Source organism: Felis catus, chromosome E2 (assembly GCF_018350175.1).
Source record: "Felis catus isolate Fca126 chromosome E2, F.catus_Fca126_mat1.0, whole genome shotgun sequence".
Lineage (NCBI taxonomy): Eukaryota > Metazoa > Chordata > Mammalia > Carnivora > Felidae > Felis > Felis catus.
In genome coordinates this window covers 31,093,781-31,121,205 of record NC_058382.1, presented here as the reverse complement: position 1 = coordinate 31,121,205, position 27,425 = coordinate 31,093,781, and the positions used below count along the sequence as shown (strand labels likewise).

General features: G+C 42.9%; 2 protein-coding genes and 1 long non-coding RNA gene across 14 annotated transcripts in view; 1 reads left to right on the top strand and 2 right to left on the bottom strand.

Annotated features, from left to right (window-relative positions):
• AKTIP (AKT interacting protein) overlaps positions 1-15,020 on the top strand; it is a 42,302-nt gene extending 27,282 nt beyond the window's left edge. Inside the window, exons 2-11 of one of the 5 annotated variants that reach the window (XM_045047112.1) lie at positions 4,941-5,090; positions 7,898-8,012; positions 9,552-9,757; positions 11,950-12,014; positions 12,102-12,202; positions 12,702-12,790; positions 12,868-12,966; positions 13,060-13,167; positions 13,991-14,051; positions 14,218-15,020. In XM_045047112.1, the coding sequence (XP_044903047.1) occupies positions 7,971-8,012; positions 9,552-9,757; positions 11,950-12,014; positions 12,102-12,202; positions 12,702-12,790; positions 12,868-12,966; positions 13,060-13,167; positions 13,991-14,051; positions 14,218-14,325 (879 nt within the window). In that variant the 5' untranslated portion in view covers positions 4,941-5,090; positions 7,898-7,970 and the 3' untranslated portion in view covers positions 14,326-15,020. Of the gene's footprint in view, positions 1-4,940; positions 5,091-5,161; positions 5,285-5,504; positions 5,735-7,897; positions 8,013-9,551; positions 9,758-11,949; positions 12,015-12,101; positions 12,203-12,701; positions 12,791-12,867; positions 12,967-13,059; positions 13,168-13,990; positions 14,052-14,214 lie in introns of those variants that run through there. The other 4 variants (XM_023245703.2, XM_006941509.5, XM_006941510.5 and 1 more) reach the window with 4 other exon arrangements.
• Positions 1,815-4,990, bottom strand: LOC111558077. Of its 3 annotated transcripts, none has more exons than XR_006590771.1 (3): positions 4,854-4,990; positions 2,350-2,488; positions 1,815-2,255 (listed from the first exon to the last, which is right to left on the bottom strand). It is a non-coding gene; the product is annotated as an uncharacterized LOC111558077 (long non-coding RNA). The 3 variants fall into 3 exon arrangements; XR_002738625.2 differs by lacking the exon at positions 4,854-4,990 and adding an exon at positions 4,649-4,828; XR_006590772.1 differs by lacking the exon at positions 4,854-4,990 and adding an exon at positions 2,645-4,286.
• Positions 15,021-15,079: 59 nt separating the features above from the next.
• The window catches only part of RBL2 (RB transcriptional corepressor like 2), a 57,937-nt gene continuing 45,591 nt past the window's right edge, over positions 15,080-27,425 (bottom strand). For 4 of the 6 annotated variants that reach the window (XM_023245701.2, XM_045047107.1, XM_045047108.1 and 1 more), the window contains 2 exons: positions 27,185-27,349; positions 15,080-16,553 (listed from right to left, as the gene is read on the bottom strand). In XM_023245701.2, the coding sequence (XP_023101469.2) occupies positions 16,383-16,553; positions 27,185-27,349 (336 nt within the window). In that variant the 3' untranslated portion in view covers positions 15,080-16,382. Of the gene's footprint in view, positions 16,554-17,371; positions 17,515-26,065; positions 26,842-27,184; positions 27,350-27,425 lie in introns of those variants that run through there. The other 2 variants (XR_006590770.1, XM_045047106.1) reach the window with 2 other exon arrangements.

The window sequence follows — 27,425 nt, the reverse complement described above, 5'->3', positions numbered from 1 at the left end:
CCCTAAACAGGAATCCACCTTTCAGAAAAGGATTTAGGGGCAAATGGGTTGAGCTAAAAACTGGCTCGTGCGTGCACCTGTATGAAACACATACATATTTCAACCAAGCTTTGTTATTTTACCCCTTCCTTCCGTTAAGGCCCTCCTTTAGTAGTACATCAGTGGCCTAAAGGCTTTGTACAATTAATTTCCCAAGGACCAAGAGAAGAATAGATTCAGTGGCTATTTTGTTGATTGGAATATGAGCAGGAACCCCAAGTACTTGTAGAGATCACATATCTATTACGTCCTAATGCAAGAATAATTCATGTTTTGATACAAATATCAGATATGCTCTAAAAATTTAGAATAATGAAGTAATTGAAAATGTCCTATAGGTAAGGTTTAAGAATCAGTTGGGTTTTTTCCTCAGTACTTTACAGATGTTTTTATTTTTAAAAACATTTTTTTAATGTTTATTTATTTTTGAGAGAGAGAGAGAGAGAGCACTACCGGAGGAGGGGCAAAGAGAGAGGGAGACACAGAATCTGAAGCAGGCTCCAGCTTCTGACCTGTCAGCACAAAGCCCGACGTGGGGCTTGAACTCATGAACTGTGAGATCTTGACCTGAGCTAAGTCGGATGTTTAACCGACTGAGCCAGCCAGGGGCCCCTATATATTTTATTTTTCTTTTCATGTCTCCTTATGTTTCCTTGATTTACACATAAATCAAAAATGCACTAGACCAAAGCCTTATAACACAGACAAGAACATTAAGTATTAGTCTGAGTGCTAATGTGGTTATCACGATTTTTATTTTATTTTTCCATCCCTCCACCTCCCCTCTGGGAACAATCAGTTTGCTCTCTCTATAGCTAACAGTCTGTTTCTTGGTTTGTCTATTTGCCTTTGCTCATTTGTTTCTTAAATTCCACATAAGAATGAAATCATATGGCACTTGTCTTTCTCTGGCTTATTTCGCTTAGCATTATACTCTCTAGCTCCATCCATGTTGTCGCAAATGGCAAGATCTCATTCCTTTTTTATGGCTGAATAATATTCCATTGTGTGTCTATACCACCTCTTTATCCTTTCATCTATGGATGGACACTTGCACTCCCTCCATAGTTTGCCTATTGTCAATAATGCTGCCATAAACATCGGGGTGCATGTATCCCTTTGAATTAGTGTTTTTGTAGTTTGGGGAGAAACACCCAGTAGTAAAATTACTGGATCGTAGGGCAGTTCTATTGGTAACTTTTAGAAGAACCTGCATACCGTTCTCCAGTTTGCGTTCCCACCAACAGTGTAAGGGCTCCCCTTTCTCCACATCCTTACCAATACTTGTGTATGGTTTTGATTTTAGCCATTCCGACAGGTGTGAGGTGATACCTCAATGTAGTTTTGATTTGCATTTTCCTGTTGATAAGCAATGTTGAGCATCTTTTCATGTGTCTTGTTGGCCATATGGATGTCTACTTTGGAAAAATGTTCATGTTTTCTACTCTTTTCTTTTTTTAATTGGATTATTTGGGTTTTGGGGTGTTGAGTTTTATAAGTTCTTTATATATTTTGGATTCTAACCCTTCATTGGATATGCCACTTGCAAATATCTTTTCCCATTCAGTAGGCTGTCTTTTAGTTTTGTTGATTGTTTCCTTCGTTGTGCAGAAGCTTTTTATTTTGGTGTAGTCCCAATAGTTTATTTTTGCTTTTGTTTCCCTTGCCTCGGGAGACGTATCTAGAAAAATGTTTCTATGACCGATGTCAGAGAGATTACTGCCTGTGTTCTCTTCTAGGGATTTTGATGGTTTCAGGTCTCACATTTAGGTCTTTAATCCATTTTGAGTTTATTTTTGTGTACGGTGAAAGAAAGTAGAGCATTTTCATTCTTTTGCATACTGCTGTCCAGTTTTCCCAACATCACGTTGAAGAGCATCTATTTTCATCTTAAAATGCCTTGAGGCTGCCTCATTTCCCTTGGAGCCCATCATCTTTGTTTTCATAATGAACTACTTTCTTACTGCAGAGCTGGGGGCGTACAGGTTGGTAGGTGTTTTTAATTTATTTTAGCTGCTTCCGTCCTTCATTTGTCAAATACATGGCGCATACCTACTACATCCAGGCATTGGACTGGCTGTCGGGGAGACCATGAAGAGAGAAACACATGGTCCCTGCCTCATGGCACTTACGTATAGCGTGGGACAAAGACACTAATAAGTCCTCTCCCAAAGCAATGGAACATCGCTCTGAGGAAGTGGTGTTTCAGCTGAGATCTGTGTAGGGGAGAAATAAGAATGTTCCAGGCAACGAGAACAACCCGTTCAAAGGCCCCACCTTGCAATGAAATGAAGTGGGAGTGCCTCATACCTCAGAGGAATGCAAGTGACTGCAGTCTGGGGCAAATGCGGCTGGACAGGTAGGTGTTTTCCCGCCACACCATTGGTCTTTGTCCTAAGAGCTGTGGGAAACCACTGAAGGGTTGGACTCCTCAACAAAAATTGAAGCCCTGTCAGCAATGCAGAAGAAAGACACGGATATCAACTACACAAGTGACAGTACTCCTAGAAACACCCCAAACACGATCTGAAACAGAAACCTCCCATTTCCCACCCTCCCATAAACAGCATGATTTATTGTTTCTCATCTTAGTGAATGTTCTCACCATCTATCCAGTAGCTCGGGCCAAAAGTCTAGGTGGCATCCATAACACCCTTTTGTCTTTGTACTCCTACTCCCCAGGTCCTATCCATGGCCAAGTCCTGTCCAATCCACCTTCTAAATATCTCTGCAATGCATTCACTTCTCGATCCCCACCATTACATTCATGCAGCCATCTCTGGCTCAGTGACTGCAATCGTTTCCCAAATGCTCTCCTACTCTGGTGGCCTTTTCAAAATACAAATCTGATTATGTCAGTATCCTCCCTCTAGGGAGGGATACAGGGTAAATCTTGATTGGCCCTAGCCCATCATGGCAGACTCCTTCCACTTGCCCTTGATTGGTTTCGATGTGGACAGAGTCCCAGTGACTCATTTCTGGTCACTGGAACTCGGGCATTGCTTCTGAAGGGCTTCTGGGAAAGATATTCTTGCTCTTTGGAAAAGACCATTGGAAGAAAAGGATCCTCTTTATTTTTCTGGACACTGTAACATTTGGGTGTGCCTGGGATGGCAGCAGCCATCTTGCTTCCAGCCTGAAAGTACAATTCCAGGGACTGTTGGGAAGCAATGTCTGAAGCCCAGGGTGCCACCCCCGGAGCCTGCCCTACCTTGTGAGATGAATCCCCTTGCTATATAAGCCAGTTTGACCTGATTTTTCCGGCATATGCCACCATAAGGATTCTAACTGATGGCGTGTCTGAGGCATCCAGTGCGAAGCTGACACTTGTACATAAGCAACTGAAGCTCAGTGAAGCGGTCTGAGCTGGAGCAACACATGGGAGCCCTGGGTGAAGCCTGGGGGAAGGAAGGAGCTCGCCAAGGAGGGTGACTCCAGGAAAAGAAGTTTGGGAGAGGATGATGAACCTGCAAACAAGGTTGGGAGGGATTGGGCCAGAGAGGTGCCAAGGGAGACCACCTGTGGCCAGAGGAAAGGATTTCCTGCTTGCCTTCCTCTTTATATTGAGTGAGACTAATATTAAGGACATGACAGCATTCCTAAGGGTATTCGGCCTGGACCAAAGGAAGTGGCTGAAGAGTGTTTTCAACTAGGGGAGGAAGTTGGATTTCAGAACCAGCCCAGGGGATTAACAAGAGTCTGGCTGCCTGCCACTCAAGAAGGTCATTTTACCAGAATTTCAAAGGCCACCAAAAATGGTACAGCCTAGTCAGACAATATTTCTCCTCTTCTGAGTGTAAGATAACTGAGTCAGGAGGAGATTGGAACGGCAACCCAGGAGAAGGCACCATTGTAAGAAAAGGCTTGGCGGTGTGAAAGCCAAGGGCAGCCATCACGGAATACGGCTGGAGACAGACGTGGGAAATAAGATGGGAATATGGGAAGGAGGGCAGCATGGGGTGTGCCCTCTAAGTCCGGCCGAGTTCGGCTTTATTCAGCCCGAAAGGGCTTCCGTGGAAAACTTCTGAGCAGTAAAGGGTCGGATGTGGAAAGGTGTTCCGGATCGAAGGGAGGGTTTGGGAGGTAAAAAGAAATCGAGTCAAGGGGCCAGAAAGAGGTCCTCAAACTTCACTTTGAGCCAGATCACCAGAGGTGGTTGTGACAAATGTACTTTCCTGTTGCTCACCTCCCCCCCCCCCCCCATGCGGATTCTATGGGCTCAGTCCGATTGGCACATTTTTTTTTTTTAATTTTTTTTTTTTTAATTTATTTTTGGGACAGAGAGAGACAGAGCATGAACGGGGGAGGGGCAGAGAGAGAGGGAGACACAGAATCGGAAACAGGCTCCAGGCTCCGAGCCATCAGCCCAGAGCCTGACGTGGGGCTCGAACTCACGGACCGCGAGATCGTGACCTGGCTGAAGTCGGACGCTCAACCGACTGCGCCACCCAGGCGCCCCCGATTGGCACATTTTTTAAAAGCTCTTCTGGCAGAAGCTACTGCCAAGCGATGACCGGGGAGTTTAGTTCCCACCATGGGCTCCTCCTACTCTGAGAGAACACGGGCGTCTGTCAACGTTACATAAAACGTTCCCGCAGATTCCCCCGACCTGATAGCCACTCCCCGCGGACCAAGAGGGCACGACGAGGGGCTCGCGGCTCCCTGAAAGCGGCATGTTCACGCCGCGGGCCCCGCCCGTCCGCAGGTCGCACTTTCAGGGACGCCGGCCCCACCCCGGCCCTGCCCCGGCCCCAGCTTCGAAAGGCAGCAATCACAACAGCCTCCCTAAAAGGAGGCAGTGGCCACGCACTAACCTGTGGGCAGGTCTTTATTATGACTGGCGCATGCCGTGGCCAATTACGTTCAGGCGCTCATTTGTTTCCTCCCCCCTCCCTCCCAAGGGGCCGACACTTCCGTGAAGGATAGTTCACTCCCGGCGCTGTTACGTAAGGGGAGGGTCAGGCGCTGCCCCACCCGAGAGGAGCAGATTTGACTGGTAGGACGGAGTGCTGTCATCCTAACGCCCCCGGAAGAACGTCCTTGACGGACAGGTATGGGAACCAGTTGGCACGGGAAGCTGGGCGGAAGCGTCCGGGCTCAGGGGCGTGGGGCAGGGGGCGGGGCCTGACACCGAGAGCAGGGCGGGGCGGGGGGTAGGCAGGGGCCGGGCTGGTGCTGCGGCCAGAGATGCTGTGGGGCCGCGACGGCACCCAGCAGCTGGGAGCACTACGTTGAAAACGGCGAGGTGAGGTGCACTGCTGAGCCAGCTGGGAGGGCTGTGAGGGCCGTGGAGTCCTTCAACCTGGGCCGCTAGCGTCCTCGGCCGGGTATTTGTCTGTCCTACCCGGTTCTCTGGACTTCGGAGCGACGGCGGCCGCGCTGGGACACGGGGGCGGGGCCGGGCACCTGTCCGCGTTTGCAGGCACCTGCTGCGCCGGCTGCCGCGGGCCTTGGGGCTGTCCGGGTGCCCGGCCGGGCGGCCTGAGGCAGGGAGGCAGGCCCCACCGGCTCGCCCCGTCCGCGTCCCGCCCTCCCCGCCTCGGTCCTGCGCCCTGGTTGACGGCGGGGGTGGGGGGGCGTCCCCGAGCCCTGGAGGCCCTCAGCTCCCCACCGGAGGGGCTCGCGGGCCCGGGGCCGGCCTCGAGCTACCTTGGAGGCTGGGACACAGCCCCTGCCTTGCATCACCTCGAGACAGGTTTGTCCAGATTCCGTGAGTGTGCGGAGATGGATTTCCGCCCCGGGCGAGGGTGCCCGTCCCGGCTGTCCGCAGGAGCCGGGCCAGGGCCAGGGCTGTTTTCGACTCCTCTTAACGTGGAATTTAAAGCTGTTCGGGTGATGTGTTAAGTTAGTGCCTATTTAGGGACTAAGGCACGTAGGAAAGCAGCTCCTTTTTCTAAGTTTTGACTCATGTCATGTTCAGATCATTCGTACAGCTTCGAGATACTGATTTCTCAGCTTGTGACGTAAAGGAAGACAGACAGTGTGTTTGGTTCGAATGGCCAGCATACGAACCAGCAGAAATTTTCAAATTGTGTCCTAGGGCTTCCTTTCATTTGTGTCACTCCTGTTGGAAAATGCTGTACCGTGCCTGGGTAGACTCGACATCTAATAAACGGTGTAGGTATTCTCTAAAGGTGACAATTTTTCCAGGTGATTATGGTGCTATTGGAAATATTGGCAGCAGTAGAAAATCCCTTCAGCTTAAGGACAGGAGACACTGGCAGCAAGTTTCGATTCTTAAAGGCAAAGTCATAGAATCATTACATGTTAGACTTGGAAGAGACCATACAGGTGAATGATTCACCTCAGTAAACTTATATGGTAGTGAGCACTGTTGTCCCAAGGGGAGGGGGTCCCCTGTTAAGTCAGATCTGTCCTAGATGACAGCGGGGTGCTGTACATTACTCTGGATCTGGAAACCACTGTTGTTTTCGTTGGGTCAAACAGGAACACGCCAGCACACATTTTTAATGTCCCAACCATTTTCATCAGTGTCCTAGTCACCTTTAAATAAGGCAGATTTGTGGAGAGACCTCAGCAATATTGCTATTTACTGGATGTAAGTCAACAGGTGAGTGGAAGAACCAGGATCCTCATTCCTGTGATTTAATTACTGGGTGGCATTATGCCCTGGAAAGGAAAACAGCAGTAATTGGCACCCAGGAGATATGGGAGACTTGGTACCCACCCGTGGATATCGCCGGCTTGTCGTAAAACAAATGTTTGCTGTCAGGGACATTTGGTACGTGATTCTCTCATGATTTGCTTCTTACGAATCTAGTCGAGTGTTGCAAAGTTCTGTCCCTTTTAACCTTCAGCCTTTTTGATTGGTGCGGGTAAGCCTGTGCCCACAGAAGGAGATCTGCACTAAACATAACCGCGCCTGGGGCAGATCACCAGAGCTGCGGAGTTGCTGTTCTTCCAGCCTGGCTCACTGCTTTTCCTCTGCCTCTTCCTCGGTATTTTTAGTAGATGACCCACTGACTTTGTGACCTTTGAGGCATACTTTCTTGTCCGTTACTTGAAGCTTTGCTGGAAGATTTGTTCAGGAGACGTTCTGCAGTCCTCTCTTGCGTGTTTATTACTGGAAATAGCTGAAAGAGACCATTTCTTGAGGATGGTCCTGACAGGACCCAGTTATCCCTCTCTTAGACGCTGTCTTCTCTCTGTTATGTCTTTGGCTACTAGTTTTGCTGGGGAGAATCATTTTGTACTTAAATCAACTCATATAAGGCACTTAAATCAGCCCCCTTGGCTCTTTAACTGCAGTGACAGGCCTTGTGTGTATGTGGGTACAGCACTCCACACCTGGCTCTCCCTGTAGCCCGATGCCCACAAGTGATGCCGGCAGCAGCTGTTGTGGTCCAGCCATACATTCTGCGTTTCTGGCACCAAAGCTCAACTGTATCACTGAATATTCTGAGTCCTGGCCAAGGACTCGGTACACAGATTCCTGTAGGCATTTACAGGTGGGAAGAAGTGGCTCAGTCAAGTGTCCCAACTCTTGATTTTGGCTCGAGTCATGATCCCAGGGTCATGGGATCAGTGTGAGCCTGCTTCAGATTCTCTCTCTCCCCCTCTGCCCCTCTCCCCAGCCTTGAGTACGTGTGCATTCGCTGTCAAAAAAAAAAAAAAAAGTAATAATAATAAAACTGGGAAAGAAATTGGAGTCAGAAGAGGGAAGAGGGTATTGAAGGAAACTCTCTGAAGACTTTGTTCCCTTAAATTTTTGTAACTATTACGTGATGTTAGGTTGAGCTTCTATTTAGAGTGTTAGATTTAGTTCTTAACTATTCTATTCTGGAAGTCTTAACTGTTGGTGCTGGTATGTTTCTGTGTTTTCCCATCTCATCTTTAGGTAAAGTGACTTCTGAGGACCGAAGAGTTTGATGACACAAGACCACTGAATTTCTTTGTTTGGAGTCCACGTTATGAACCCTTTCTGGAGCATGTCTGCAAGCTCTGTCCGCAAAGTAGGTGTAGTTGATAAATGTAGTGAGGAAACCTATTCGAGTCAAAGTAGAAGTCAAAATAGTTCGTACCAAGGTTGACTATAATCTTAACAAAATTGCCTGCTTTCCTGGTTTTAGGTTGTACTTTTTTTTTTTTTTAAGTTTATTTATTTATTTTTAGTAATCTCTACACCCAAGGTGGGGCTCGAACTCACAACCCTAAGATCAGGAGTCACATGTTTTTCTGGCCCAGCCAGTCAGACACCACTAGGTTTTACTTTGAGAAGTAAGTAGTTAGCTGATTAAAGTCAGTTTCTGAGACTGAGATCATGGCTCAAATAGAAGACAATTCTTGTAATTGTAATTCTAAGATTATTTTGACTTCGGTTATATTTACACATGATGAAATTTGTGACACATTATGGTAGTCTTTTTACTTAATCTGCAGGATTCCATTAGAGAAGCCTTGAGAAAGACCTGTTCACCGTGCTCAACTCAGACTTGCGGGCACTGGTTTAATTTTTCCAAACAGAATGTCTATTTTTAAATTGCAAGAACAGTACGTTTTATGAAAGCTTAATGCAGACAAAAAGAGAATGAATATAAGCCATAATTCCACCTTTAGGAGACACCACCATTAATCATCTTTTTTTCTATGGACACGATATCCATTTTTAATGAAGCTAATTAAAAAGCCTCTGGCTGTACTTGAGCCAAGGAAGTGCCTATGAGGTGATGGTTTAATCTCTGATTCATTTAGACCTATGTCTTTGACCGGCTGACAGTGTATGCTGACAGGGGATAGTGCACACATGGTTCACATCCATCAGAGACAAGATCAGAATCAGAGCAGCACAAGTGAGAGCATAGAGTCACTCGTTGTTTTGAAGTGAGGTGCTAACATCAGGTGGTGACTGGTTTCCTACTACTATTCAGCTGCTTTGCACCTGACCTTCTACAGCACCTAAGAGCCAGGGGACTTTCTAGTCTTGTACAGTTGTCTGTTTGCTAAGTAACCCCTTGCCCTGTTTTTGGGGTCCCCAGAAGAAACCACTTCTTCCTGTTTCACATAAATCCTGTAAATAAATATTGGCTTTATTGTTTTTATAGGATGTACAGCTTTAAAAAAGTTTTCTGTTGCTTTAGTCTTCCTTCAGTTTTGTTCTCTAATGGTTGGCCTGCTCAGAGGACTTTCAAGTCACCTTGATCATGGTGCTGGAACGTCCTTGTGAAAGAGCCATTCCAGCTTTTAAGTCAAGGATAAAAGTGCATCACATGTACTCTCGTGGTTTAAGAATCATACTAACAGGGGTGCCTGGTTGACTCAGTTGATTAAGTGTCTGACTCTTGATTTCGGCTCAGGTCATGATCTCACGGTTCGGGAGTTCGAGCCCCACAATGGGCTCTACGCTGACAGCACAGAGCCTGCTTGGGATTTTCTCCCCCTCTCTCGCTGCCCCACCCTGACTTGTGCATGTTCTCTTTCTCTCTCTCAAAATAAATAAACATTTAAAAAAAGAATCATGCTAACAAATGTTCTCACCACTTCATCTTGAATAGCGATCAGATGGTGAAGAGAAGGCATTAACAGGGGACGTGGTAACCAGCCCTCCACGCGCTGCTCCAAAGAAACAGCTACCTTGTATTCCCAAAAACGCTTTGCCCATTACTAAGCCTACATCCCCCGCACCAGCAGCACAGTCCACAAATGGCACACATGCTTCTTATGGACCCTTCTACCTGGAATACTCCCTTCTTGCAGAATTGTAAGTACTTAAACTATTCGGTTAAATTTTGAATGACCTTTGAGGATGAAAATGAAAATTATTCTGGTGCACTCTATAAATGGCTGCGTCGTTGAATCTTAAAGCTCAAATGCATTACCCTCCAATATCAGGTAAAATTTAAAGGCAAACGTGGGGGGCGCCGGGTGGCTCAGTCAGTTAACCGTCCGACTTTGGCTCAGGTCATGGTCTCATGGCTCTTGAGTTCAAGCCCTGCATCAGGCTCTGTGCTGAGAGCTCAGAGTCTGGAGCCTCCTGATTCTGTCTCCATCTCTCTCTGCCCCTCCCCTGCTCATGCTTTCTCTCTCTCAAAAATAAATAAAACATTAAAAAAAATTTTTTTAAATAAAGGCAAAGGCAAACGTGGGCTTGCGTTTCCATGTCTGTTTTGGAGAGCAAGCAAGAGGAAGAGACTAAGATTAATAAGCAGGTCAGGAACTGAGTAATTTAATTTTGGTGTTCCTTTATATGAAGTGAGGAAGTCCCCTCCTGCACAGGTGCTTGTAGAGAGCGGGGCAGCGGGAGGGCAGCCATCTGTTCTTCCTTGGGTCAGTTCCAGCTGGAGGCGTGTGCTTCACTGTGGTGGCCACCTCGTAAGAGGCATCCTGACTGGCTGAGGCGAGGGTCCCAGTCAGAGGGTCAGGGAATCAGAACTTAGGAGTCAACAATTGAAGGAACTGGAACCACTACCTTAGAGAAAACTTAGGAAGTCCTCGTTAGCACTGCCTTCGTGTATTTGAAGGCCTGTCGTTAGAAAGGGGGTTTGAGTTCTGCTCTGTGACCCACAAAGACAGAAGTAGGCAGTTACAGGGGAGTTCGAAAGATTTGGGCTTCGTGCAGGTAAGAACCTGACTGAGGTTGCACGTCTGTCACAGGCGGAGAGGAGCGCGGCCACAGAGGGCCGGGAGCACTGGCCGCGCCTGGCCCGCCACAGGGGCTCACACAGCGTTGGGTCTGCTCATTTGTTCCTGGGGCCAAAGTATGGAGAATGAATTCTTCACTTCTGTCATTTTTAAGTCCCTTTGTACAGCATCCCCACACATTCCCTCACTGTACTCGTGTTGTGTCACGGTCAGAGGGTCTGAGGCCCCAGCACAGTTGGCGGAGTGTGATTTGGTGGCAGTGGTCCTTCAGCTTTATAATGGAGGCCTTGTGTTTGAGGCTGGAGCGAGTCGGACAGGCCTCCATTGTGGCCTCAGATCTGCTGTCTGTATTAGAACACAGCGCGGCCTCACTGTGGTACACGCATCTGCCGGCCCTACTGCTGTTGACACGTTGAAATTTTAGTGACTTAAAAATGGAGTAACTACTCAAAAATGTTAAAAAAGAAGCGTGATGGCAAGTAGGCAATAAGAACAGTCGACTGAGGTCCCAAAGTTATTTCTGTAACAAAATTCAGGCTTGGCGGGTGAAACACATTTTAAGGCCCTCGGTCAGCATCATTCAGGGTCTGGTCCCTGCCTGCCTTTCTTAGGCTCCCAGGAGAGCCAGTACCAGCACTGTCCATGCACTGGTGTTCCCTTGCCACAGCGCCCACGGGATTCAGGTGTCTGCGTGGTGGGGTCAGTGTGGGAGAAGAGGATAGCATGAGCACCTGGTATCGATGCCTGCCTTCCCCAAGAACACTGCACATGTAAGCACGGCCCTCTGCCACGAAGACTGGGGTTGAGGCCTCAGTGACGGCAAGCCTGTGCGATTTTTCTTTTTAATTACCTAAAACCGTGTTTCAGATGGCTTTTGAATGTGTGTGGGTGAAATCTGTCGTCCACAGTCACAAAAGTAAGAACTGTACTCTCTCATTTACCGAAAATTTAATGTCCAGAACTGAAACCAGGTTGTCTCGTTCAGAATTACCTACCAGCCGGTTTCCAAGATGATGTTTTGGAAACGTTGACTTCTGGGAGGAAAACTTGAGTCTCTGTGTAACCTTGTTTGGCTTGACGTTCTTGGTCTGGGGCCCTCTCTGACTCCTTGTTTCTCTGTGAGCTTGAGTTATAAAGCTGGGGAATGGGCCACAGTGTGGGCCACGTGAGATCGTGGTGACGTGGCTTGTGTGTCAGGTGTCAGCTGCCCCTCGAGGGACTTTTCCTTCTCTCGAAAAGTGAATGTAGGGTTGTTTGATATGTGTGTGTCGTTTCCTTCCATACAATCTCATTGTTCTGCTTCTGTCTTAGTACCTTGGTTGTGAAGCAGAAGCTCCCGGGGGTCTACGTGCAGCCATCTTACCGCTCTGCATTAAGTAAGAAGGATTCACTCTTAATACGTAGCGTTTTTGGTTCCTCTGACAGAAACTTAGGCCTCAACTGTTTTTTATTTTTTCCTACAGTGTGGTTTGGAGTAATATTCATACGGCATGGACTTTATCAGGATGGTGTATTTAAGTTTACAGTTTACATCCCTGATAACTACCCAGATGGTGACTGTCCAGTAAGTAAGAAATCAAGTCTGGCTTCATTTGTTGGGTCTGAGATGGGGGGGGGGGGGGGGGCTTTAAGGACTTGCAAGATTTCTTGGTTCTTTTCCTGAGCTCGTGATTTTATGATTTCAGTTTCCTAAAATGTTTCGTCTACTCCGTCAACTTTCAAGGGAATTTTTGTGCTTTGTTGTTCTCTTTTGCTGTGCCAGCCCCTGCCATGAGCTTTCCTTGTTTGTCTGCTCAGGGTGTGCAAGGGAGGCTGGGAGCTGTGCTACAGCACCGACTGTGTGCATGGTGACCATTGTGCTGTAGCACAGTGACTTTTTACCCCCTTGCTTGCAAAATAGAGTTTTATAGGAAAATGGTGGAGGTTGTTAGGTACGCCTCTTGAGGCAGCTCTCTGACTTAAAACAGCAGGACCGCCTTGCCTGAAGTTCCCTTTACAGCTGTCTGTATGGGTCTAATAAGCTCCTTGCTTCCATTAAAGGACACATCTCTCTTTAAATACAGCACTTGGTGTTTGATATTCCCGTCTTTCACCCACTCGTCGATCCCACCTCAGGTGAATTGGATGTGAAGAGAGCATTTGCCAAATGGAGGTTAGTAAAGAAGTGTTTGCTTTGGTGATCTAGGTCAGCAAGAAGGTGCTTCAGTAATCATACATGTCTCTCTTCAGGCGGAACCATAATCATATTTGGCAAGTTTTAATGTACGCACGAAGAGTTTTCTACAAGATTGATACAGCAAGCCCCCTAAACCCAGAGGCTGCAGTCCTGTATGTTACTCTGCTTTGTTATTTCAGATAAATTTGAAAAAAACAGCTAAGTAGACTATGTGGGTAACTTTCTGATTGAAACTTTTAACACAGGTATGAAAAAGATGTTCAGCTTTTCAAAAGTAAAGTGGTTGACAGTGTTAAGATGTGCACTGCTCGTCTGTTCGACCAACCTAAAATAGAAGACCCCTATGCAATCAGGTAAGTGGGACGTGATCTAGATAAACTGCACTTTGCCATCTTGTACTTCCATTTTCCAGGTGGTTGTAGAATGAGGATTTGAAGGGAAAGTGTATAATCTGTTAGCCTACAACCTTTATAATTTGTTGGCAACTCGATTTCTGATACCTCTTGGGCTTTCCCTTAAATAGGAAGCTTTGTATCGACTGGCATATCGTGCCAATAGCAAGCTATTTAGTGACTTTGATTTCCTAAGGATGTTTGTAATGTGCACGTTCAAATCCAGACTTTTCTTTCAGTTGGCAGTTTTAGCTGGAGCCCAGCTGCCGTATCCCCACTGACATTCAGGTTTGGGGAAAGGAGGGAAACTGAGTAGTGTAAATCGTGTGCTCCTTTAGCACTATGATATTTAATCTTGGAAGCGTCTGAAGTATTGGGAACTGAGGAGTTCGTGATTTCGCTCTTTGGCAACAGATATTGCTGGGAAGGTCACGTGGCACAGTGGTTAAGGGCTTGTGTTCTGCAGACCGCATGCTTGGTATTTGTGCTTACTGGCTTGGGTGACCCAGGGCAATTACGTGGTTTTACTCCTGCGCTTTCTTCACCTGTAAACAGCAGTACTTCAGAGGTGGCTGAGAGACTGAGATGAGCTAACCCATGTAAAGGGCTCTATAAGGGATAGTCATCCTGTGAGAGAAGCATTTGGATGAACATCTAAAACTTACATGTTCGACACGGGTTATCGTTCCTTAAGTTTTGTTAAGGGACTGGCTTCAGTATTAAAAAATGGATGTTATACATATTTAGTAAATCAGAGCGGTTTAATATTTTTCTCTTCTTTAAGCTTTTCTCCGTGGAATCCTTCTGTACATGATGAGGCCAGAGAGAAGATGCTGACTCAGAAAGTAAGTACATAACCATTTTTGAAATAGTGAATTGTTTCCTCTCTGAAGGTCTTCATTGGAGACTACTTATCCTAAATACAAATAACGTTTTGGGAAATGGAGATTTTGGCACGGTACAAACTCCTCAGGCGTATTTTTAATGTCTGTTCTTGATTATGCCTAGAAGAAGCCGGAAGAACAGCACAATAAAAGCGTTCACGTTGCTGGCCTGTCATGGGTAAAGCCTGGTTCGGTGCAGCCTTTCAGTAAAGAAGAGAAAACGGTAGCAACTTAAGCGCTGGCGAATCCGGTGCCCCGTGCACTTTCCTGCCGGATGCGGGCCTGGTGAGAGCTGACCGGTGGCAGAGGGCCGCCAGAAGAGTAAAACTGTGCGAACAAGGACTGCTATCTGTGTCCATGGATGCTTAGGTTCTAACAGCAAGTTTTGGAAACCTCTCTTTAAGTAATGCATTACTTCTGTCAGAAGTGTCTTTAGGGTGGTTAACTAGTTCAGTACTCCAAATTATTGGGGACCTTGAGGCTTAAGTATTTTTCTGAATATAATGCTAAAGGTAAGTTACATTCATTCACACTAATAGAGTAGACAGTTGGGCGTGCTATCCAGTGGCTTTACCCCCATGGTTTCAGTTGTACATATGTTAGGACGCGGGAAAGTGGTAGAGAGAGAGCAGGTTCCGTAGCTTATTAGCACTTGGAAGTGGAAGATCATCTGAACCTCAGTCTTCAGCTACTGTCTCCCTGATTTACCAGCCCCTGTCATCACTGAGGTACATGTTAGGTGAGGGAGAGGAAACCAGGACACTTGTTCATAGTGGTTTATTTGTTTTTTGTTTTTCTTAAGCAAATTACTTACTGTATTTTTATGGCAGGAGGGAGAGAAAGTGTTAAAACGGTTTCTAATGAAGTCAGATATTTAAATGATGAATGACTAATGTGTTTTGTAGAGACAAAATAAACCAATAAATGATTGCTCTTTGTCATTTATGCAGGAAACTAGCTACCCCTTTCTCAATATAACTAAACAAAGATTAATTTATAAATGCTTTATTGAAAAATACACTTATTTTCATATAAAATTACAGTAGCAGTAAGTATCTTGAAGAGGTTTTATAAATATTTTTGCAGACCACTATTCTAACTGAACAGTGTAAGTTCCATATTTCTTTCAGAGCAATATGAAGTTACCCAGTAACTTGGTTTATACTGATTCAATTTACAATTGAATTTTCTCCCTAATAAGATTATTCATTCAACTTTAAAACTGCTGGAACGATAGTGATTAATAAAGGTATATAGAGATAATTCAACAGCTGTTAAATAACATTTCTAATTTTTATAAATGGTACTATGTACTAATAAAAACCTAAATTCTCCAACCTATTTTTTAAACTGCCAGGAACACACCCAAAGATCTTTTAAGTTTATCACCTTAATAGACACGTGTCTTTCAGGATAACTACCTCTTAAAGAAGAGGTCAGAGTTTTTCATATTCCCTTGATTTAAAATTCAACTTGATTTAAAATCTTTACTTAGCCAACTGATCCCTATTAACAACAAAACACTGGAGAATTAAAAACACATGCCCAAAGGCAGCTACTGGGGCTTTAACAGTTTAAAAAAAGTACAAAAGCATCAAAGATGATATTGCATGTTTAGCCTGGAAGTTTTGTACTTAATAAAGTTCACATTATAGAAAGTGCCATCGCAAATACACAGCAAAATCTGGGTTACAAAACCATGCTTTTTACAGCCCTAAAGTGCCACTTCTTATACAAGTTCACTCACACATTGCACACCAAACAACCCAGCACTTCCCACACCACCACACCTAAAGGGGAGAGGGAACAGTTACACCACGGGAATAGGAGACTGGGGTAAGAATCTAGGGCCTCCGGATCGGGGCTCTTGCCCTCTGTTGCAGGAATGCCAAAACCTCCCACTCCTACCAGGCGTTTTGGGACAAACACCTAAGTTTTTGTTTTGCTTTTCGTGAGGGCCAGAAGCTGACCATGAATCAGGTGGGAATGAACTGAAATACAGTCCCTCTGCTGGAGCACATCCACAGAGACCTCTTACACAGAGGTGAGCACGCTCTGTTCTCTGCAGCTCTTGTAAAAGCTTTGCCGAAGAGTTAAAAAAAAATCCACATTTGGATTCTAAGCAGTCTTGATGGCAAGCACTGAGTGGTAGGAAAAAGGCAGCTGGGATGAGTAGAAATATCCAAAGAGGATACTGGAAGATTAGGAAAAGAGCCCCATACTCGAGCATGCATTAAATGGTGCTGCTGGACAGGGTCTGTGAAAAGATAATTTCAATACAACAGACTAACCTCAGTGAGAACCTCGGTCATTAGCTACATCTTGGAGACGGCGTAATAAGGCAGAGTGATTTTCTGGGCAAATTCTTTTTGCGGGTGATTCACTTCCATCTTCCAAAAGTATCCCTCTCTTTTTGGTTGGAGTTTCTCCTGTCCGTATCATACTGTTAATTTCTCTCAGTCTCTAGAGTGGGGAAAAATAGATAACAAAACTTTAAAATGCTAATAAACATAGTTCAGTGTTCAGTCCAAGAACCTTCGAATGAAGAGCTTACCTTCAAGAGGATGAACCTCTTTATAAAGAAAAAAACTAAGTCGTATATCCTTCCAATTTCACCCCTCAGCTGGCTGACTCTCCTGACTACCTGGGTTGGAGGGCAGAGTGTTTCTATTGTGGACAAGCTCCAGGGGTGATTCTGATGTACACTTTTCCAAAAGTAAGAGATTGCAAATTTGTGGTTTATTTTTTTTTTTTTTTTTTTTTACAATAGGGAGCACCACCTTGCTATGCCATATTTAGTCAACTCCCTACATCTCCATTGTCCTAAGGCTTTTTTTAAGTTTGTTATCAAGCGAAAGAGACAGAACGTGAGGGGCAGAGAGAGAGGGAGACACAGAATCGGAAGCAGGCTCCAGGCTCTGAGCTGTCAGCAGAGCCTGATGCGGGGCTCAAACTCAGAAACCGCGAGATCATGACCTGAGCTGAAGTCGGTCGCTTAACTGAGCCACTCAGGCGCCCCTCTCCATTGTCCTTTTTAAAAAAATAGTGTAATTTTACACTGTATTATGCCTTTTTTCAGTCCAGTGTTATGCATTTAGCAGCTGTTCTCAACTGGAATTTCACAGGACAAGTAAGCCTTACTTCCCTAAGGCATCCATTGTAGGTAATTTATTAGTATGATCTAGAAGGTACTCCCATCCCTGGGAGAATAGAGAAGAGTTAGGCAAATTATTTTCTGTGCTATGTGGTGATCATGAGGAACCCTGATTGAGAGGACCTACCAGGATGCCAGAGAGACTGGACCGACATAGAGTGCCTTCAGCATTGTTTCTCCAAAGGCCCAAAAGTCAGTTACCACGTCATTTTCTGGTAGTTTGTTGGTTACAGATTCTTTTTTCTTGTGTTACTTCATTGTCCATGTTTCCTTATGGAAAATATACTCTGGTTATTCACCTGTGTTTGTTACAGGAAACCTCAAACAGGAAAGTAGGGAGAAGAGTGTAATGAAATCCTCCCATGGCCATCAACCCACTTGACCAGTTCTGGCCAGTCTGACTTGATCTACATACCCTCATTCATTTCCCAGTCCCCACACTGTTTTAAAGCTAATCCTAGACATATTTTATTCATAATATTTTGAACAAATTTTTCTGACACTTTAAAATCACGTTCTTTATTAGCGTGTGCACCTTCTCACCTTCTCAAATCTTATCCATCTTAAGAAAGCTTTCTTTTGACTTCTACCCTCTTATGTTCCTAATCTCTAGTCTACCGTTTCCTTGAATATTCCTTAAATTGTTAATTGTATGTTATTTGTATATAATGAATACATTATAGGATATATATTACACAGTGTACAACTGTATAACTTAATACACATAAGACAATACATACCATATATTTATATACTAGTGTTAAATATATTACATATAATTTATATATGATACCCAGTATCTCACAATCACAATTTTATACAATATGTACATATTTAAAACACAAATACTGATTACAAAAAATTCATACAGCATATGCCTAGATTTCTTGTCCTCACCCAATCCCCAGGATAACTACTATTATCTTTCATTCACTGAACAAATCAGGTAACTGTATAGCCTTCAGCTCTTTAGGAATGCTCTCAATACAAATGTAATTATTACGTGGTTTTTTGGAAAAAAAAATGAAATGGTATATCTTATGTGCTGTTTGGAATATTCAGTCAACATTTTGTCTTTGATCTTCCCATATCAGTATATATGCATCACATCTCTTTAACTGCTATACAGTATTTTACAGTATGTCTGCATCCTAGTTTAATCCCCTATTGATGTATTATTTCCTCCCAACTGTTTAAAAATGTAAGCAACGTAATAATATTCAACAGGCTGTACCAATCCACTGAAACTGCCCTGACAGGTGTCACTGATTCCTAATCATTCTAATTATCTTGTGTGGTATTCTAGAATTCTTTTCTCATGGTCGTGTAAACGTTAGGATAGTACAGGTTGGTTCTAGACTCAAGGTACTTTTTTCTTTTTTTTTAGTTTATTTGGGCGGGGGGGGGGAGGGGGAGGATGGAGAGAGAATGATAATGAATCCCAAGCAAAGCTCCACACCATCAGCACGGAGCCCAATGTGTGGCTCAAACTCACACCATGAGATGGTGACCTGAGCCGAAGTCTGATGCTTAACTGAGCCACCCAGGCACCCCAACTCAAGGTACTTCTGATCTCAGCTCTTGTCTATCAAGTCATCATGACAAATGTTTCTTTAACCAAGACTAATTTTGCTACTTAATGGAGAAACTCCTAATTCAGTGCTAAATCTTTTTTTTTTTTAAACTTCCCAGGTGGTGATAGGAAAGTCACTGATCTAAGTGCTTAACATTTTCTTCACAAAATGTCATTTTTTAAAGCTTTACATATAGTAAAATTCATCCTTAAGCGTACACTTCTGCATGTTTTGACAAACGTATGTAACTACAGTAAGTTTCTTTGTTCCAAAAAGTTCCCACACTGCTAGTTAAGCTACTATCCCCACACAAACACTGATGATGTTCCCTGTCCCTATAGTTTTGCCTTTTCCAGAATGTCACAGAAGTGAAACCCTATAGTAAGTGGCCTACTGAATCTAGGACTTTTCACTTAAGCACTAATGCATCCGAGGTTCATTTATATTGCTGAGTTTATCAGTTTATTCCCCTTTATGGCAGGCAAAAGAGTTGCCCCTTATTGGGTGTACCACAGGTTTGTTTATCCATTAGCCAGCTGGAGGACATGAGGATGGTTTTCCACTTTTGGGCAATTAGGAATAGCCCTAAACATTCATGTACATGTTTTTGTATGAGCCTTAGGTAAACACCCAAAAGTGAAATTACTGGTTATATGGTAAGGGGATGTTTATAAGAAAATGCCAAACTATTTTCTAGGTGTAACAGCTATGCTGTATCGTTTCACACTCTCACCAGCAATACATAAAAGTTTCAGTTGTTCCACATCATTGCCAGAATTCATGTTATTTTTTAGATTTGGGCTAATGGATAAAGCATGTTCAAGTCTTTTGCCTAGTTTTAAATTTGGTTGGTTTCCTTTTGAATTTTGAAAATCCTTTATGTTTTGTAGATACAGATAAGAGGTATGTAAAATTTTCTCCCAGCTTGTGGCTTTTTTCTATCTTTTAAAAGAGCAGATATTTTTAATTTTGATGTAGTCCAATTTATCAGTCGTTTATGGATTGTGCTTTTGATGCTGTTATCTAAGAAATCTTTGTTTATACCATGTTCACAGAGATTTTGTTCTCCTATGGTTTCTCCTAGGAGTTTCATAAGTTTTACATTTAGGTCTGTGGTCCATTTTGATTCATTTTTGGATCCGGATGCACAGTATGGATGTAGGTTTACTATTGTATGTGGTTACCCAGTTGTTTAGCACTATCTGTTGAAAAGGCTGTTCTTTCTCCTCTAAATTACTTTTGCACCTTGTTGACAATCCACTCACCATGTACGTATGGTCTATTTCTGGGTTTTATTCTGTTCTGTCGCTCTGTATGTCTCTCCTTTTACCAATACCACATTGTCTTGGTAACCACAGCTTTATAGTTAAGTCTTGAAATCAGAGAATGTAAGTCTTCCAAATTTTTCAGAATTGTTTTAATTATTTTAGTTGCATTTTCATATACATTTTGGAACAAGTTTGCTACCTTACACAAATAATTCTGGGATTTTGACAGGAATTGGGTTGAATTTATAGATCAAGTGAAAGAAAACAGACATCTTGAAAATGTCATCCAATTCATAAACACATTTCTCCATTTTCTCCATCTTTCTTTAACCACCGTTCTGTAGTTTTCAGGATATGAATCTTGTACATCTTTTGTCAAGACTTACCCAAAGCAGTTTTTAATGTTACAGTGCTTTAGAAAATTTCTACTTCTCACTTGTTGCTAGTATACAGAAGTAAATTTGATTTTTGTATATTAGCCCTAGAACCTTGTTAATCTTACTAATTCCACTAACGTTTTTTAGATTTTGTGATTTTTCTATGAAGAAAATCATGTTGTATATGGAAGACAGCTTTATTTCTTTCTTTTCAGTCTGTATGCCTTATTTATCTTGCCTTATCGTATATGACCTTGCATATGGTTATAATGTTGAATAGGAATAGTGAAAGTAGATATCCTTGTCCCTGATCTTAATAGGGGACAACTGGGGTGCCTGGGTGGCTCAGTTGGTTAAGCAACTGACTCTTGGTTTCGGCTCAGGTCATCATCTCAAGGTTCATTGGATTGAGCCCCACATCAGGCTCCGTGCTGACAGTGCAGAGCCTGCTTGGGATTCTCTATCCCTCTCTGCCCCTTCCACGTTCTTTCAAAATAAATAAATAAAAAAAATAGTGGAAGACTGAATGCCTTCTAAGTGTATTGGTAGCTATAGATTTTTTAGTATGTATTCTTTATCCGATTAAGTTCCCTGAGAGGTTTTAGCATGAATGTTGTATTTTGTCAAATGTTTTTTCTTCAACTACTGAGATGATTTATCATCTTCACTTTTTAGAAGAGTTTGTATAGAACTGGCAGTACAATTGACTTCTGAACATGGGTTTGAAATGGGTCCACGTACACATGGCTTTTTTTCAATAAAGTACATTTTCTTTTCCTTACGATTTTAATATTTTCTCTAGTTTATTATAATACAATATGTAGTATATATACAAAATCTGTGTAAATCAGCTGTTTTTATGTTGTTGGTAAGGATTCCCATCAACAGTAGGCTATTAGTAGGTACATTTTGGGGGAGTCAAAAGTTATACACAGATGTTCCACTGCACAGGGACAGGATGTCCTAACCCCCCATGTTGTTCAAAGGTCAACTGTATTTCTTCCTTAAATATTTATTTGGTAGAATTTACCACTGAAGACATCTGGGTCTATAGTTTCCTTTGAGAAGAAGTTTTTATGTTACAAATTCAGTTTAATAGATAGAGGGCCATTGAGACTACTTGTTGACTGTGCTCTGGAAGTTTACGTCTTTCAAAGAATTGGTCTATTTCATCTGCATCATGCATTTATCGGCAAAAAGTTATTTTTTAACCTTCATTATATTCTCAATATCTGTAAGAACTGTACTGGTAGCTCTCTTTTCTGATATTAGTAATCCATCATTTCTTTTATCCTCATTAGCACAGACGGATCAATTTTTTTAATCTTCTCAAAAAAACCCTAGTTTTTAGTGGTCTTAAAATATACAAAGTCATCTATTTCATTGACTCCTGCTTTTAGTTGCGTGGGGTGAAATCACAGGTCACTAATTTGAGACCTTTCTTCTTTTCTTTTTAATATGAAATTTATTGACAAATTGGTTTCCATACAACACCCAGTGCTCATCCCAAAAGGTGCCCTCCTCAATACCCATCACCCACCCTCTCCTCCCTCCCACCCCCCATCAACCCTCAGTTCTCAGTTTTTAACAGTCTCTTATGCTTTGGCTCTCTCCCACTCTAACCTGTTTTTTTTTTTTCCTTCCCCTCCCCCATGGGTTCCTGTTAAGTTTCTCAGGATCCACATAAGAGTGAAACCATATGGTATCTGTCTTTCTCTGTATGGCTTATTTCACTTAGCATCACACTCTCCAGTTCCATCCACGTTGCTACAAAAGGCCATATTTCATTTTTTCTCATTGCCACGTAATATTCCATTGTGTATATAAACCACAATTTCTTTATCCATTCATCAGTTGATGGACATTTAGGCTCTTTCCATAATTTGGCTATTGTTGAGAGTGCTGCTATGAACATTGGGGTACAAGTGGCCCTATGCATCAGTACTCCTGTATCCCTTGGATAAATTCCTAGCAGTGCTATTGCTGGGTCATAGGGTAGGTCTATTTTTAATTTTCTGAGGAACCTCCACACTGCTTTCCAGAGTGGCTGCACCAATTTGCATTCCCACCAACAGTGCAAGAGGGTTCCCATTTCTCCACATCCTCTCCAGCATCTATAGTCTCCTGATTTGTTCATTTTGGCCACTCTGACTGGCGTGAGGTGATACCTGAGTGTGGTTTTGATTTGTATTTCCCTGATAAGGAGTGACGCTGAACATCTTTTCATGTGCCTGTTGGCCATCCGGATGTCTTCTTTAGAGAAGTGTCTATTCATGTTTTCTGCCCATTTCTTCACTGGGTTGTTTTTTGGGTGTGGAGTTTGGTGAGCTCTTTATAGATTTTGGATACTAGCCCTTTGTCCGATATGTCATTTGCGAATATTGTTTCCCATTCCGTTGGTTGCCTTTTAGTTTTGTTGGTTGTTTCCTTTGCTGTGCAGAAGCTTTTTATCTTCATAAGGTCCCAGTAATTCACTTTTGCTTTTAATTCCCTTGCCTTTGGGGATGTGTCGAGTAAGAGATTGCTACGGCTGAGGTCAGAGAGGTCTTTTCCTGCTTTCTCCTCTAAGGTTTTGATGGTTTCCTGTCTCACATTTAGGTCCTTTATCCATTTTGAGTTTATTTTTGTGAATGGTGTGAGAAAGTGGTCTAGTTTCAACCTGCTGCATGTTGCTGTCCAGTTCTCCCAGCACCATTTGTTAAAGAGGCTGTCTTTTTTCCATTGGATGTTCTTTCCTGCTTTGTCAAAGATGAGTTGGCCATACGTTTGTGGGTCTAGTTCTGGGGTTTCTATTCTATTCCATTGGTCTATGTGTCTGTTTTTGTGCCAGACCTTTCTTCTTTTCTAATATGAGTATTTTAGTCCTATAAATTTCCCTCTCTTAATACTGCTTTTGCTGCTGCATCCCACAAATTTTGGTAAGTCAAGTTTTCATTTTCAAAATACTTTGTAATTTTTAAAATTTCTTCTGTGACTCATAGAAATATGTAATTTAGTTGCAAATATTTGGGGGTTTTCCAGGTATCTCTGTTACTGATTTCTGATTTAATTCTGTTGTGGTAAGAGTAAATACATTATTTGAATCCTTTAAAATTTACTGAGACTTGTTTTATGGTCCTGAATGTGGTCTCTCTTGGTAAATGTTCCATGTGCACTTGATGCTATTAGAGTGTTCTAGAAATGTCAGCCAGTCTGGTTGTTCACTTCTGTCTACTTATTCTGTCAATCGTCGCAAAATCTTTTTTTTCTTTTTTTCTTTTTTTAATTTTTTTTTTCTTCAGTGTTTTTATTTATTTTTGGGACAGAGAGCATGAACAGGGGAGGGGCAGAGAGAGAGGGAGACACAGAATCGGAAACAGGCTCCAGGCTCCGAGCCATCAGCCCAGAGCCTGACGCGGGGCTCGAACTCACGGACCGCGAGATCGTGACCTGGCTGAAGTCGGACGCTTAACCGACTGCGCCACCCAGGCGCCCCAATATCTTTTTTTTCTATTTAAGGATTTTATGTCCTGTGCTGGGAAATGACTTTATTGCTGATAATGACATGAAAGCTGGCGTGGCTGCATTAATTAGTGTCAGTAGAGTACAGATAACTTTTTCTATCCTTTTACTTTTTTTAAAAACCGCTTCATTGGGACATAGTTTCCATACCATACAGTTCAACCCCTCGAGGTACACAGATCTATGGCTTTCCCTGTGCTCCTAGAGTTGTGCAGTCATTATCACATTTCATCGTGCAGTTCATTGTGCGGTCATTTCCACGTGTGCCCAGTGACAGAAGCCCTCCATCCCTCCCAAAGCTAGGCAATCACTAATCCACTCTGTGCTTCTATAAATTTGCCCATTCTGGACATTTCATAGAAATGGTATTGTATAGTATTTACTTATCCTGTGTCTGCTTTCACTTACCATAATGTTTTCAAGGTCTATCCCTGTTGTAGCCTGTGTGGTGCTTCCTTTTTATTGGAGTAATATTCCATGGTATGGTATGGACATGCATTTTTTTTATTCGTCAGTTAATTGGATATCTCAGTTATCATCCTTTTACTTTAAACTGTTTGTGACTTTATATTTAAAATGGGTTACTTATGGGGCGCCTGGGTGGCACAGTCGGTTAAGCGTCTGACTTCAGCCAGGTCACGATCTCGCGGTCCGTGAGTTCGAGCCCCGCGTCGGGCTCTGGGCTGATGGCTCAGAGCCTGGAGCCTGCTTCCGATTCTGTGTCTCCCTCTCTCTCTGCCCCTCCCCCGTTCACGCTCTGTCTCTCTCTGTCCCAAAAATAAATAATAAATGTTGAAAAAAAAAAAATTTAAAATGGGTTACTTATAAGCAGTAAATAGCTGGGTCTTGTTTTGTCCAGTCTTAAAATTTTTGCCTTTTAATTGGTGTATTTAGACCATTTACATTAAAAAAAAATTTTGTTTAATGTTTATTTTTGAGAGAGGCAGAGAGAGAGCGCAAGCTGGGAACAGGAAAAGAGAGAGAGGGAGACACAGAATTCAAAGCAGGCTCCAGGCTCTGAGCTGTTAGCACAGAGCCCGACGTGGGGCTTGAACTCATAAACCAAGAGATCATGACCTGAGCTGAAGTGGACCGCTTAACAACCAAGCCACCCAGGTGCCCGTAGACCATTTACATTTAATTGCTATTTATTTGTTATTTTGGCCTTTTGAATTGGGTATTCTGACTTCTACTCATTTTGTTTCAGTTAATTCTAATCTAAATGGAATTTATTTGGTTAGAGGGTGAAAATCTAACACAGGCATACTTTGCTTTATTGTGCTTTGCAGGTAATGTGTCTTTTGTGGCAACCCTGAGTTGAGCAAGTGTATCAGTGCCATTTTCCAACAGAATTTGCTCACTTTGTGTCTCTACCAAATTTTAGTAAATCTCTAAATATTTCAAACTTTTTCATTATTATGGTGATCTTTGATCAGTGATTATGACTCACTGCTCAGATAAATGAATCTTTGGTTAGCATCTTTAAATTAAGGTATGAACATTTTTTTTTAAGATATAATACTATTGCACACTTAATAGACTGTGGTATAAACATAACTTGTATATGCACTGGGAAACCAAAAAATTCATCTGACTGGCTTTACTGTAGTGGTCTGGAACTGAACCCACAGTATGTCTGAGCTGTGTATCCCTTCAACTGCTTTTAGGGCTTTGCTGATTTATGTTTCCAGCATTCACAATCCCACTGGCAATATCACTGGAATTAGATCAAACTTATACAATGGCTGGAGGAAACTTTATCTTTTAAATATTTGGTCTACTAAACATTAGTGTGTCTTTGTTATTCAAAGTTAACTGATTTTTCTACAAGGGATAAGATTATTCCAAGGTATGCTAATACTGTAGTAAAAGTTTTTTCATTTTCTAAGATTTTTGCTGCTATCTTTCTTGTTTTCTCTTATTTTTATTTTTTTAATGTTTGTTTATTTTTGAGGAAGAGAGAGAGAGGGAACGTGAGTGGGGGAAAGGCAGAGAGAGAGGGAGACAGAATCCCAAGCAGGCTCCATGCTGCCAGTACAGAACCCAACATGGGGCTCAAACCCATGAACTGTCCACCCACACGCCCCCCTCCAACTTTTTATTTTAAAAGAAAAGTTGGAAGAATAATACATTGAACACCCTATCATCAATCATTAACACTTTACCACATTTGTTCTCTCTGTATAATTTTTTTTTAGTTGAACTATCTGAAAATAAGTTGCTCACACCGAGGCAGTTCACCTGTGCCTACTTTAAACATATTCTCCTACATAATCCAGTACTATCATCAATTTAACAGAAATTTAACATTCAACTCCCCCATTAAGTTTTCCCACTTGTCCCCAAAATGTCCTTTTTACTATGCTTTTCTGTGCAGAATCCAAAGATCATGTACTGCATTTGAGTGTCCTGTCTCGTGCTCGCTTCGGCAGCACATATACTAAAATTGAGTGTCCTGTCTCTTTAATCCTCTTCACTCTAGAACACTACCCTCCCCCATCTACTCTCTCTCTTCATTATACTGACATGTTTTTTTGAAGAGTTGAGGCCCTTTTTTGTGTGTGTTTCTTTCTAGGCAATCTTTATGAATAAGAGTATTGCATCCAGGCCTTTAGGAATGAACTGTCCTCCTAAACCCAGTACACGTGATTCCCGGTGCCTCAAGGACACTGTGTTCTTTCCCTGTTCTCCTGCTTCCTGGATACCCCTTCCTTCCACACGTCAGCACCTTGCTAACTTTTCTTCCATCAAGGTCTGATGCAAGCTTCTCTCCCCATCGCAGACAGAGGCAGATGCGGCCGCACAAATCGGCACTAACAGGACTAGCTCACCACACTGTACAAAACGTCCACTGCTCCCCTTAGACAGAGATGCTACCTGTCCCAGAAATAGATATTCAATAATCAGTTTAGAAATTCAAGTTTTCTTAACAAAAATTTGGAATTTTAAATGGAGTAAAAATCCCCAACTCCAGATCTACAGCAGAGTGAACTGTAAACACACAAACAGGAAAAGGAAGGAATGAAGATAAATCTAAATCCTTTACTCTATTTCCAGCCTTAACGTGTCCCCCAAACCCCTGATTTCTGCTTTGCTGGGACCGACTTTTCCCTGGTAGCTCCCATCACTCATGGGAGTGCTGAGTGTTTTCCATCAACCCCAGTTCTAGCATCCTAGGCATTCTGGGGTTAGTAAAGGCCAAGATTTATGTTAGGCTCACCTTTGAAGGACTGTTGCTGAAGTAATAGAAAATCTTTTCTCGAGGAGAAAGCATCGTTTCATTTTTATGTGGTGAAATGTAGATAGGATGATTTTGAGATAGCTGTATTCGGCGAGGAGAGCCTGTCCTGACAAATGGATATGGAGAGAGAGGAGGAGCATCCATCTGTTTGGGGGAAAAAAAGTCAGCATTCCTAAGAAAGGTAATGAAATTTCTAATCAGGTATTTTTTATGAAAAACT